The 14,171-nt window shown below is 41.9% G+C and overlaps 1 protein-coding gene across 2 annotated transcripts; it reads right to left on the minus strand.

Annotated features, from left to right (window-relative positions):
- Positions 1-47: 47 nt before the first annotated feature.
- iars2 (isoleucyl-tRNA synthetase 2, mitochondrial) lies at positions 48-12,439 on the minus strand. 2 transcript variants are annotated; one of them, XM_085390632.1, is made up of 24 exons: positions 12,009-12,439; positions 11,390-11,512; positions 10,545-10,698; positions 10,304-10,452; positions 10,001-10,050; positions 9,813-9,922; positions 9,647-9,734; positions 9,248-9,363; positions 8,868-9,037; positions 8,354-8,444; positions 8,040-8,191; positions 7,747-7,907; positions 7,485-7,587; positions 6,636-6,729; positions 5,661-5,738; positions 4,133-4,244; positions 3,952-4,054; positions 3,556-3,678; positions 3,342-3,473; positions 3,158-3,264; positions 2,936-3,081; positions 2,656-2,846; positions 1,406-1,550; positions 48-1,163 (listed from the first exon to the last, which is right to left on the minus strand). In XM_085390632.1, exons 1-24 carry the CDS (start codon positions 12,285-12,287, stop codon positions 1,018-1,020), a joined length of 3,123 nt encoding a protein of 1,040 aa, XP_085246758.1. In that variant the 5' UTR covers positions 12,288-12,439; the 3' UTR covers positions 48-1,017. The 2 variants fall into 2 exon arrangements, with proteins under 2 accessions (XP_085246758.1, XP_085246757.1); XM_085390631.1 differs by lacking the exon at positions 5,661-5,738 and having other exon boundaries at positions 12,009-12,437.
- Between the last annotated feature and the right edge of the window lie 1,732 nt (positions 12,440-14,171).

Below are 14,171 nucleotides of genomic sequence, written 5' to 3' on the forward strand. Positions count from 1 at the left end.
GCATTCTTTTCCCATACAGTAAAAGGAGCAACTAAATCAAACACTCATTTCTCCTCTGGTTTGTAGAGCTGTTTAATTACCTGGATTTATCATCTGCCTCCCCCAGAATATGACAGATCTAAACAGGGAAATACATGTTTGAAAAAGAAAATATCCACAATCCTTATGATCAGGTATGATCTAAATGCACCAACAAAAGAAGATTCCAGCTAGATAACATCAACATTTACAGCAACATTGCAAGCTTACAATTTAGAATAATTCAGTGCATTTTAGGACCTTTTAAAATCTCAAAAATATGGTGGCCAAGACGTTCATATCAGGAGCACCATCTACTAAATTCAAATTTTTTAAATGACAAAGTGCATTCAAGATTGTACAGCTTTGCTGACAGCAGAACTGTCAACATATCCGAGGCACATTTTATTTGGTGTTTTACACAAGGGAGGGAGAACTGAGGGCGCTACATCCAAATGCACTTCTGACAAATTAGCCTGTAGGTGCTGATAAAGTGATTGTTTTAAGGTGTAACTGGAGACTCAGGCAAACCACACAACCCAAACTTGTGTCTCTAACACAATTACGAGGTTTCATTAATAGACGAGACAACAAACATCTCTAAAGCTCCAAAACTTGCCAACTGATACCAAAAATTGTTTAGATTAAGGGAGAAAATGAGAAATAAACGCTACAAACCAGAGGTGACGAGTCTACATTTGCCTTTGGGGTCAAATGTGGCTGTAGCACATTTTTTTTTAAAAGAACGCAGACACACGTAAGCTCTCTGAATGGAAACCCCACCTATAGACCATCTTTTTACATTTGTTAAAACACATTTCAGAGACCAGATGCTTTGTTGCCTTCCTGTGCTGAGCTGAGGCTTTGTTTTTCTTCCAATAAGCATCCTCTGAGAGAGAACTACAGCATGACAGCAGATGTTTCTAGTCCTTTTTACAGCCTCCGATGGGCGTGCAAAACCTGGTCTCTGGTCAGCCCTTCAAACCGAGCCAGAGGTCATCAGTGAGCCTGGGAGACGACGCTCTGGCAGCGCGGGCAGAGGCAATCCGCTGAGTTGGCGGTGTAGCGGCGACACCGTGGGCAACGGGCAGCAGAGGTGGGCGTCACTGCGATACTGTAGGCGCTCTCCTCGCGGATTACACCACCTGATAAAACACAGACAGATTCTGGTGTGAAACTTGAAGATTTGCAGGTCTGTGAATGTATAGAAATGCAAAAATCCTGTCAAAGCAGTTTGAATAAAAGTAATTTCAACACCAAAATCTTACTTTATGTGACAAAGTATAGATTACTATGGTTGCATACTACAAAAAAAGGTAAGGCATTGCTGTGACAGCTATCAGCTGCTGTTACTCTTATCTGGGAGTTTTAGGCTGAAGGTCCTCACCCTCCAGGTTGATGAGGAAGGTGCCATGGTTCAGCAGAGCCTCCGGATCCAGGTCTCGAGGCATCTTTGTGGCCAGGTTGACCCGAGCTGCCATCATCAGCTCAGCCAGCTGGGAGGTGGTGGAGGTGGGCTCCTCCTGGAGAGACTGGAAGTAAAGTGGATGATGGCAGGAGTATATATATATATATATATATATATATATATTATATATATATAAAAAACTTCAAGTACAAAGTAGTGCACAGTGTTTCACAAATCAAAAAATGCACGAGTGCTAATATGAGGCACCAGAAATACAAGTTTTTCAATTTCAGTGCACAACAGCAGCTGTCCCGGTAAAGGTAATGTCTGTAATTGTAATTAAGCAAAGTGACACGGTAGCTTGTAAAATCAGCCAGATATTAATTGATATTTAAATTGGATTTCAGTCCATTTATGACTTAAAAAAAAAGCTGGATGGGTTTTGGTGATGATGGGCCAATCTTTGCTCTCCCATTCTAAGTTGTTTCGTGAGTACTTCAAACGTTTTTCCAAACTCTGCTCAGAATGAATCAAGATGAGTGAGAAACTCAGACAATTAATTTTCTCACTGTTATGCTTGAGACGGGTATATTGGGAAGCGTTTATCATGCTTAGAGTGATGCAACATCTTCCTATCAAATTCATTAATATTTCTCTTCTCTCTGCTTCAAGGTGAGAATATGAATGAGACGAGGAGAAACTAGCATCATCATAAATAATGTTTTGACGTTGGCAGACTCTCACACTAAGCTGTAATCAGACTAAAGCAACTAAATTAGCTGATTAACTAATTTATGATGTATATATTTATAAACTTAAATTTATGGATGCATTTATTTGTAACATTTTACAAAGTTACAGCGCGTGTGGATGTTCACCTGGGGGGGTCTTCTTCCTTTAAAACAAGTTTACTAGTCTAAATTTAATTGATTAAGAAATGAGTAATCATGGACGTCCCTTCACTCCGGCAGCCGGCTTCTTTCACAGCTTGCTGAGCTCAGCAGGTTGTTCACTAACACCTACTATCCTACACCAGAGGGCTAGTACTAGTGCAGTACACTACAACAGATGACCCAAATACAGCATCTCTAGGTCAGTTTAAAGTCTATATCTATTTCTTTGTTGTTAACAAAACCAACACAAAAACAAACCCATGGGAGTTTCTGTCACACAATCCTTCTGCACTGTCGCACACACTTCCGTTCAGTTTATATGAAGAGCCAGCTTACCTCCATGAGTTCGAACAGGAGACCTGGCTCGATGGCGACAGTGAGGTCGTACCTGGCGGCGTTTTTGCCAGGAATGGAAGACAGGAAGGAGTCCCTGATGGCACACGCTCCTTCCACAGCCTCCTCTAATCCTGGTCGCCGCCACACAGAGCTGCTTTTAATCCAGCCACTTTTAAATAATGTCTCCTCTTCTATTGAAACACAGAAAACATAGAAAGGCTGTGGTGGAGAATGCATGCGGCAGTAAAAGAGTAATCACAGAAAATCGAAAGACACGTACTGTCATGTCCCGGTGCGTGCAGGTACACCTCTTCAGCCATATGTGGCAAGATCGGAGCGATGGATCTCGTCACGCCATCAAGAATTTCCTCTAAAACCGTCTGGCAGGATCTTCGACCCAACGAGTCCTCTGCATCGCAGTACAGTCTGACCGACGGAGAGACAAAGACATGAACAAAGCTACTGGAGGCAAAGGAATCTTTAACATGTTCTGACATGTCACCTGTCCTTGATGATACTGAAGTAGAAGCTGGAGAGTTCTCTGGTTATGAAGGCCTGCAGCACACGGATGACCCTGCCAGCATCAAACTCACTGTAGGCGTCCGTAACCTGCGAACAAAGAGACGTCAGCAGGGGGCACAAATGTGCTCGTTTCATTAGTTGGATGGACTACACCTTAAACACACCTTGATGCTGTACTCGCGCAGCAGGTGTAGCATGTACTGGTCGATGTAGTGCATCTGTTTGGGATCCACAGCCTGCAGTCGTGGGTCGAAGCCCTGCAGGTTTCCGAGCAGGAATTTCAGAGTGTTCCTCAGCTGGAAGGCAAACAACAGCCATGAGAGGAGGTGCAGCAGGTGAGATGAACGTGGCGAGCAGATAAACTGCACCTTAAAGTACCTTACTGATACTGTCCCGGGCTGAGCTGAGCGCAGAGGGGCCAATCTGGACCTCAGAGAAGACGTTCGACTCTGCCACCCACCAGCGGAGCACGTCTGCCCCGTAGGCCGGCTCAGTGGGGCCCTGGCAAAGATGACAGGTTAGAAAGTTTCTACACAGAAATGCAAATTTATCTTCTCAGTTTCAGCTTCATTTAAAATCTTTTTTTGTGTGTTTTTTAAAGTGGCAAACAAGGAAATGGTAAAATCAAAGAATCACAATTGGAAATCTTTGATGCGTGAAGTCCTATATTTGCAGAGTGTAGCTGACACAACATGTAGATTGTAGTGAACAATTTATTTAACTTTATCTTAATTTTAAATCTAGAACAGGTTGAAACGTCTTCATCCGTTTTACCTTCCCTCCATTAATGACCACATCAGGATCCACAACGTTGCCCACCGACTTGGACATCTTCTCTCCTTTCTCACTGACTGCAAAGCCGTGGACCACAAGAGACCTGCAACAATATTCATTTTTCAGACACTTCTTTCCGTGTATCATTATCATCTGTGTGGCGAGTGGAAGGCACGCTCACTTGTAAGGTGCCTTGTTCCGGACAGCCACACTGGTGAGCAGCGATAACTGAAACCAGCCTCCAATCTGGTCCTTTCCCTCCACATAAACGTCAGCCCGAGAGTCCGACTCCGCTGCAAGAAAAAGCTGAGCTCTGAGCTAAACTGTATAAAATTTGAGTTCAGCATTTAATGATTTGCAAGCTATTTTAAGCTAACAACAATAACACATTCTTAATAAATCTTTAAAGCCTTTACAAAGTAATCTCCCATGGGTCAATGAGATGATTATGGAATTTTTTAATGACAAATACATTGTTATCTAGTATTTAGCTAGCAATTTCAACTCCTAGCAAAACTTAAGCTAATAACTTCAGACTTTATTGATAATTTTAACTACGCATTTTAAATGACTGAAGCATGTTTAGTTAACAATTTATTTGCTAATAATTTCATTTCTTTATCCCTACATTTACATAACAGCTTCTCACACTATTTCAACTGTTTATCCAGTTATGTAGCAAATGAACCTTTCAACACTCTCAGTGTCCTGAATGTTTTTGAAAGGGAGTCATAAAAGGCAGGGTGCTGAGATTCATGCTGTGCTAATCAGTTACAATCTTCCAACTGAACAACATGTTCATCAAAAGTCACAGGAGCTTGCAAAGAAAAGCGTCTGGACTTCTTTAAGTTGCTTGAAGACGTTTCACCTCTCATCCGAGAAGCTTCTTCAGTTCGAAGGTCAAATGGACAAGACTCAGCAGTCCATCTGCATCTAAAGGTCAAAGGTCACTCTTTCAAGGATGCCAATGTTCACATTTTGGACAGAGAGGACAGATGGTTTGAAAGAGGAGTGAAAGAAGCATCTATGTCCACTGTGAGCGACCATCTTTGAACAGAGCCGGTGGTTTACGACACCAACTCTCTGCCATCTATAATCCAGTTTTGAGTTCCCTCCCCAGACGCCTTAACGCCCACTCACATCCTGGGCCATCTGACCTCAGGAATTCGCATGATAAGGTGGGGCCAGGTTTCACAATGAGCTCACCCGAAACTCTGGCTGATTGGGACCCACGCCCAGTTTCACACCTTGGCTCAGGCGATTAGAGGATCATCAGGGGGTCCTTTTGTCCCTCTGTGGGGGGTTACTCCCACTAGGTTTATATCTGGGACTCTCCACCATTTGACCTTAGAACTGAAGAAACTTCTCGGATGAGAGGTGAAACGTCTTCAAGAAACTTAAAGAAGTCCAGACGCTTTTCTTTCCAAGCTCCTTAGACTACAATGACCTGGATGACTGAGAACCTTCACAGACATGTTCATCAAAAGACATCACTGAGTACTGGCAGTACTGAGGCACTGCGATGGAGTAGAAGGAAGAAATGGGTTGGCTGGTAAGTGATAACACATCTTTACCAAATATCCCAAAATATTTTAAAGGTAAAAAGAGGTAAAAAGTACAAGAGAAGATGGAAAGAGACAAAAAAGAAAATAAATGACTATAATACAAAGACTAGAGTGCCTGTCCCTGTAGCTGAACGATCGAACAACCTGTAACCAGAGATTTCTGGAGCCCAGCTGGGAGCCATCTGAGATGTGACTCAGGCTCAGAGTTTTCCTCCATTTCCTCTACAAATGACAACACAATCACACAGATGATGGAAAAACTCTCATACTTCAGCAAATAAGTGTCTATTTGAATCTCCTGGAGCAAAACAAAGCTACTGCGCCATGTGGTAGTAGTTCAAAAATACCTTCAAAATGCAGACAGTTCAAAGTGAGCAGGATCCAACTCTAATATTGGTTGAATTGCTATTAAAAAACATTAACTCCACTCACACCCCTCGGCAAATTTTGACCCAAAATGTGCTGAATAATAATCCCCCACCCCATTACGCCACCTGCAGCCTGAACCATTGACATGAGGCAGGATGGACCCCTGATTTCATCAAATTCTGATCCTATCCCAGATATTTGTGTTTAACAGGTATACCTAATAAAGTGTGTAATTTCTGCTATTTCAACTTTTAACCCAGTGTTTAGTGAACGATTTCACTTCTTTATCCAAACATACTGTTTCCATACTATTACCAGTTTTAACTTTTAGTCATACTTATTAACCGGTTTTCATTTTTTCCTACTTCTGACCCTGACAGTGAGCAGGAATTTCTTCCAGTTCTAAAAACAGATAAATAAATCCAATCACCTTGTCCGGTATCTGTGATGTGCTGACGTTTGCTAATCCAGGACTCCGACTAGCCCACTCTAACTAATGATGCTTTGCAAAGCAGCTTACCTGGCATGTGGGACTACATAAAGTAGCTTCAAGTAGCTTTGTCGCTAATAAAACTAATAACAGGAGGTTTGATTAGAGGCACCTGGAAACCTTCAGTCACAGGCGTGTTCTGCTGCTCTGAGACGATCATTTTCAATGTCCTCGGAGAGGTTTTTACAAAATTAACAAAATCCATTAATACTTTTACATGATCTGCATAACAGGACAAACTGAAGAAACTTCAAATGTACCTTCGAGCACTGCTGCCCACGACGCTCCACTGTCAAACCAAATGTCCAGAACGTCTTCTCCACGAACGTAATCACTCGCTGCACCTGCTTTACTCTGAGACAAATATATATATATTCACAGAAAAAGTGATAAGTTTTACATTTACGAGAAAAACATCTCAAATATTCTCTTAGAGAAAAAAAAAAAATGTAAAAAACATTGCCAAGAGTAAAGCCATGTGCCCTTGACTCCCTATGATGCCTTTAAAATCATTAATGGATATGGTTTCAGTTTTTCCTTGTCCACAGCATGTAAGAAAATGCTTTTCCCAGACTTATCAAAGTCCAGCCACCATTTGAAGTGTAGCTGGTAACTTACCGGAGTAGAGACAGAAGGGTGTAGAGCTAGAGTGGAAATTTACCCAATATTGGTTTATAGATATAGATAAGAAGCATATGCACGAATGACACCATCATCAGCACAGAGGTGTATTTTTGCTTAGATGTCCTTGCAAATGTCATTAATAAAAACGGGTCCCAACACGGAGGCCTGTTAATCCAAGAAAAATCTGATTTACGGCCCCCTGTGTGGACACACACTGGGTTTGATGCACCAGTAGGTTTGCTCCTAAGCTTGTACACTGGTTTAGAAATAGAACCCAGAAGGGCTGTTACACTGTTGCACATTTTTCCTACAGTTGTTGTAGTTTTTACAAAATGCCGTTGCCTAAAAAGTGGGACGGCAAAGTTAAAAATGCTTGAGGATGGGAAGGGATGCCTCTGGCAATGACATCAATGATGGATGACAGTGAGGACCCTGTTATCAGTAATATCTGATTGTTAGCTGTTTCCACACATTAGTTTTCGCACCTTCTTGAGCACCTCGGGAGGCAGCAGAGTCTCAATGGGAAGCTCCCACCAACAGTCGCTGCCCTTTTCTTTGAAGAGCTGTGCGATGTGGGACACAGTGTATCTGTAAAGGTCAAAGAATCACAGATGTTTGCCAGTTTGTAAATACTGTTTAAAAATAAAAAAAAGAAAGAACAAAAAGAGAAATTTCAAGCATACAGTAAATATGTGCACGCAGCTGTTGGTGTGTGTGTTTTATTATGAATGCGTTTGTTGGCTTTACTTGTTGATGAGAGCCTCTCCACTTTCTTTATGGTAGAAGACGGGGATGGGGACGCCCCAGCTGCGCTGCCTGGAGATGCACCAGTATGTCCGTCTGTCCAGCATGGTGAGCAGGCTGCTCCTGGCCGACTCGGGCAAAACACGCACCTTCTGCAGGGCCTCCTGCAAAATCCCACGCACATACTTCTTTAGACAAAACTGGAAATGTGAAGCACTCTCGCTCACTGGAAGAAATGAAGTGTCAGGTACAGACGAAAAAACTAATCTGGTCCAAATGATCTGAATGTCTTTTACCTTTGCTTTGTCTTTGAGTGACTCTGTGTTGATGAACCACTGTTTGCTGGGTCTGATGACTACAGGTTGCTTTGTCCTCCAGTCATACGGGTAACTATGGACGCACTGCTCCTCCTTCAGCAGAGCATTGCACTGCTTCAGCATTGAAATCACTGAGTGAAGCAAGCATCAGATACATCCATCATCAAACAAGAAACAAACTCATTTTCAAAACATTTTTTTTTTATCTTGATTAACAATATTATTAAAAAATTATTTCTTTTTAGCAGCCTGTAGAAACCCCACGTTCTTCCCTCTTTTCCATGTTTTTATACCTTTATCATTTCCTTCTGTCATTACAGAAAGCTTCTGTAGTTCAGGTCCAGCTAATTCATTGAATGTCCCATCTTCATCCACCATACATTCCTTTGGTAGAAGAATAATGTGCACAAATACATCAGGTTTTATCATATACTGTAGCCACATTATTCATCAAACATGGTCCACACTGTTAAATAATAATCTCCTTGCATGTATATTGGCTATACTGATTAATGAAAATCCCTTTTTGTATTTTATTTGCTTTTTACAGATTTCAGCCAACTCACAAAGCTTTCAAAAGTCAAAACCTAAGAAATTATGTCTGTGTGTGTACAAAAAGAATTATTAAAAACATAAATACATTTCCAATTGGATTTTTTATATATTTCTGTATTTTCACCTTAGTTATTTCCCCAGAAATATGTTTTTTTCTGTATTTCTTCCTACTTTTGGCTCATTGGGGCCTCCATATACCCACAAGTTTTTTCTTGACTGTTGGGATTTTTAGTTTTTACACACAGAACACACCACAGGCAGTTTAAACTGCGAGGCCACACTGTAGTCCTCCATCCCATGCGCCGGTGCCGTGTGAACCAATCCAGTTCCCTTCACCATGGTCACGTGATTAGCTGGCAGCAATGGCACTTGTTTGTCAGGAATCGTGGGATGTTTGCAGATCCCACCTTCAAGCAGGGAGCCTAGGAGAGGAAAAAGATGGAGAAACAACTCTGCTCGTCTTCTCAAACTTTGGGGCAGGGTCCACTGATGGGACGCAGAAGGAAAAATACAGAGAAGAATTTCATTTCCCCAAAATTCAACCTGGATTATTTTTGTTAAAAGCTAATTTCTACTGCAGGAAGTATCACGTCTGCACCTGGTAACGTGATGCTTCAGACACTGTGTGTTACCTGTGAAGACGCCTACAGTCTGCAGGTCTGTGCCCAGCAGTGCTGCTATGCTGGCCGTCCGCTCAGTTGCTACTAGAAACTTCTCAGAGTTGTCCGCTCTCTTCACCACAGAATACCTGCAAGCAAGACAGAAAACAACTCACTCAAAACCCCACCACGCTATCCACGTTACTGACATCATAATAATAGTGCCTGGGTTAGACAATGTTTGGTTTAAAACAAACAAACAAACAAATACACTCTATAGTTATGAAATGGAAACGCATCTCTTAGGTTTAGGTAATAAAGTCATGATGACATCTTATAAACTGAAACAAATCGTTTGCTTTTTTCACGACTGTCACATTTTGCAATGAGACCAAGCTGGACGAGTCTCCAGTGTGTGGTGCTGTTCCTTACTGGGCATTTGGCATGTAGCAGACAGCCTGGTTAGCAGGAATGGTCCAAGGCTGGGTGGTCCACACCAACACGGAGACACTTTCCATCCCTGCACAGACACACACAGTCAGGAGATTTCATACCAGGTGAAAAATGACTAAAAGCTTTATCCACATGTGTGCTTCACCTTCTTGTGAAGCGATCTTTGGTGGAAGCGTGACGAGGGGGAATGTGGCATAGACGGCTCTGCTCACATGCTCGGTGTTGTACTCCAGCTCCGCCTCTGCCAGAGCTGTTCTGTAAAAGTTGCAGCAATAGATTCAAGATTAGAAGAAATTATTACAAAGATGTAATAACTGCAATAAACTGCATTACCCGGATGAAGGAGACCAGAAGACAGGCTTGTAGTCCTGGTAAATGAGCCCCTGAAGAACAAAGAGGGACAACCACATTAGACCATACACTGGAAGCTAAAGATATCTCAGTGAGTCCCATTTTGATGTTTAAATTAAATAAACGAATTCAAAAATAAATAAATAAATAAAATGTTCTCTGACTGGGGTTTGGGGGTCTGTTAATCCAGCTGACACAAAGAAAGCCTGGTCATGCTGAACCTGCTTTGTAGGTACATCACTCTACTGTGACACTGCCTGATGCTTAGATCAGATCATCACCCACCTTACTGTGCATCTCTTGGAAGACTTTCAGCTGAGCAGCCTCGTAGGTGCCATCAAAAGTGTAGTAGCACTGATCCCAATCAGCCATCACCCCCCAGCGCTGGAATGCAGCTTTCTGGCGGGCTATTGCTCCCTCTGCAAACTCCCGCGCTGGATGAGACAAACCAAACAGCAGCTGCATAAAATTTGAATAAAAGTCACCAGAAAAAGCCCTCTTTCTACTTCCTCCTTCTTCTTCTCACCTTTCTGTCTGATCTGCAGAGGACTAAGGCCGCTCGTCCCCAGGTCTCCCAGAGCCTTCAGCTCAATGGGGAGGCCGTGGCAGTCCCACCCTGGGATGTAGTGCACCTGCCGCCCTCTTAGCATCTCAAAACGGTTACGGATGTCCTTCAGGATCTGAATGGAATAATAATTGAGAAGCTAGTAAATATTTACAAATCATGAGGGCAGGAATAAATACGCCGTTGTTCGCATCCAAAAGTTCCGTCTTATTTGTTACTTTCACTATAGGAGGAAGAGTAGGTGAAATATACTACCGGTACTTCCATGTTACTCTAACCTTCTCAGTCTCAAATTCCTTTGGAAGGTATTTCCTTTTAACTGGGCTCAGACAGAGTTCCTTTAACAGAATAAAGTTGATGTCTTTTGTTGTAAACCAATTATCAAAAAGGATTCTTACTATGCAGAGACATCCAGGAGAAACCTTGGAGTACAAAATGTTATCTTTAACAGTTGATGTTTAAAGGACTAGTATAACTTTTATAATGAACAGTGACCCAATTTTTGGATTTAAAAAGGCTAAAGGTGGGTCAGGGTTGGTTGGCAGATGGTGTTAGCCCTGCAACAGGTAGGTGATCTGTCCAGGGTGTGACAGCTGGGGTAGGCCCCAGCTCAACTACAATGCTGAATTGGATAAGTGAAAGAAAATGAATGGATGGATGTGACCTTATGTACAAAGATGCTTTTGTTTTCCTCGTAAAATGCACTCATTATTATACACGTGTTTTGTGGTATAACATTATATTTGCAAACCAATTTTCATTGGAGGAGGACTTGATGATAGAAAGCTGAAAGGTTTCACTTTTACCTTATTGAGAGCGTGTCCAACATGAGGGTCTCCATTAGCATACGGAGGTCCATCATGAAGGCAGAACTTATTCTTGGCCTTCCTCTCCCGCTGCCATGAGTACAAATCTGCAAAACCACACTCCTGCAAAAAACAAAAATTAATATCTATTAAATCTTGAGTGAGCTTTTCCAATATGTATGAAGGCATGATATAAGTATTTTATCACGTGTGACCAGGCTTAGTAATCCCATTCCTGTAACTTTTACTCGTGTGTTAATTTATAATTTTCTCAAGTCAAAATTGTTTTATTTTCTTCTTTTACTTCCTTTGTAAAATTTCTTATACTGTCTTGTGCTAATCACGTTACAGTAATCCCTTTAATATTTCATGAATAGCACTTTAAACTGCCTTGTCGTTGCAATGATCTGCATGTTTCAGCTCAAAATTGAAATCAGGACTAGTTAAAAGTAACAATGATATAGCTGTCAGCCTGAACAGTCATGCCGAATTAAAGACTAAATGCTAAACAAAAGTATAAACTATTCGTCTGTTGTACTTTATCGAAACCACTTAGTAAGCGACATAAAAAAAATAGAATTTAACAATTTTTGAATGAGATTTCGTTAGCCTGCTGTACCTGTTGTATTTGGAGTTCTCGGTCCAGAAGCTTCTGTCCGGTCAGTTTCATCGGGAACTCGGTCTTGGGCAAAAGAACTGAATCCCGGTACAGTGCGTTACCGGAGCCGTTCTCTGCGGGCTGACCATTAACTTCACCCGAACCGGTACCGTGACAGCGGCGGCTGGAGGTGCAAGACCGAGCGCCGTGCAGGAGGAGACCGCCTCCCCGCTGTGACCTCCGTGCCCATCGCACTAGCGTCTGGCTCCCCGCCGAACTCCGGCACAGCAGCCGCAGCATGGACAGACGAATAGCTCTGCGGCCGAGCTGCTAACTCGCAAAAACAGACAGCTTTGTTGTTTCTGCGTGAAGTTTCCGTGTTGTTTTAGTCCGCCCTTCTGTATTAGCGTGCTCTGTTTCCTTCGGAAGAAATACAGGAGAGGACAGCTACGGAAACCCAGCGGGGTCATGGGTGAAGCTTTCGCATTTGTGACAGCGAGATGCCGCCGTGGGCGCTGTTTATTTTGAACCATGACAGCAGAAAGAAAGACATTGCTATAAATTATTACGCGTAAATTACTTTTCATGTATATAGAATATGGAGTGGTGCTCATCACTTATGCCTCACTGGGGTTCAAATCTTGATATTTAGGCCCCTTAAAGACCTTATAGTAACTTTTTACTCCAACAAAGCACTTTGCTCTCAGACTGCTGGTTTACTTGTGGTTCATAGCATATTTAGACGTAGAATGGGAGGCAGAGGCAGAGATCATGGGGGACTCCCATGATCCATTGAGTGTTTCCACAGCAGTCTTTGTGTTTTCCTTCCCACTGTCACAAAAGTGCTTGTTTATAGGGGTAATCTGATTGTTGTTTTTTCTTTGTTTGTTTTTTCGTATTTTGTAGGGTACTTACATTAAAGCTTGAGGCAACTGTTGGTGTGATTTAGTGCTATATAAATTGAATTGAATTGAATTGAATTGAATTGAATTCAGTCTGGGGCTTTTCTGTGTTGAGTTTGCATGTTCTCCCCATGTCTGGTTCTCTTGTGGTAATCCAGCTTCCTCCCACAGTGCAAAGACATATAGTTAAAGGGGTTAGGTTCATTGGTGATTCTAAGATTGATTATAGGTGTAAATGTCAATGGTCGTCTGTTTCTCTGGGCGAGAAACAGACGACCAGAAGTTAGTCATTGTGAAAAACTGGCGACCCGTCCGGAGTGTACTCTGTCTCTCGTCCTATGACAGCTGGAATAGGCTCCGGATAGATCTATCTGTTTATAGATAGATAGATGTAATTATAATTTGTGTGTCGTATTCACCTTTTCCAGTTGAGTTTAGTACTATGATTAAAAAATAGTCTGTTTTCTGTTACATAAAATGTCTTTTTTAGAGGGTGGCCTCTCAGCAAATCCACTGCTGAACCAAGGCGTTTTAACTCCTCTTTCAAAAGCTACACTTCCTTTACGCCAGCTTTCTATTGATTGACTCCCCCTTGCAAACAGAATGTTTGAACATCAGGCTAGATGACTGGGATGACTATTTTAGTGCTGTTTCCTCTCACAGGAGCTTTGATTATTGCAGTATTATATATTTATGTACATGAGAGAAAACAAGGAAACACAACAAAAGTCCCCCTTTAAAAGGAACCAAGCAGAAACTGACCTTTACAATGTACCTTGTGTGCGCTTGTGTGACATGATGAGTGAAGTGTTTTTCATGCAAGAATACAAAAGTTCTCAGACTTGCGGTCCTCGGATTTGCTCATTCAAAAATTCAAGTAGAATTTGGGAAAACTTTACCTACAAACCTAAAGAACCTAAAGTAATTATGAAACTGGGAATCTCTTCAAAATAAATTATAATAAACATACATGACCATAATGACTCCAGAAACAGGAAAGTTACTTTTTGTCAGAATTACGATTCAGCCTCATATTTAGACGACAGTCTGCATACTGTATTACTCCCTGATGTTACTGTCAGGGCCTTAGAAACTTGTTTTCGTCAAACTGGCTTCTTTTTTTGCTTATGTTTCACAGTGAGACTATAACCTGGCAGGACTCAATGCATCATCAACAGCTTGACTGGCAAATGAACTGAATGTGCAAAACACAGAGTGTTGCCTGTTGCCTTTTCTAAAGCGTGCCTTAGCTACAGCACATAGAAGAGATTTAAACAGCTCC

This window comes from Rhamphochromis longiceps, linkage group LG19 (assembly GCF_057381845.1).
Source record: "Rhamphochromis longiceps isolate RC_006_pf linkage group LG19, R_longiceps_female_GT1.1, whole genome shotgun sequence".
NCBI lineage: Eukaryota > Metazoa > Chordata > Actinopteri > Cichliformes > Cichlidae > Rhamphochromis > Rhamphochromis longiceps.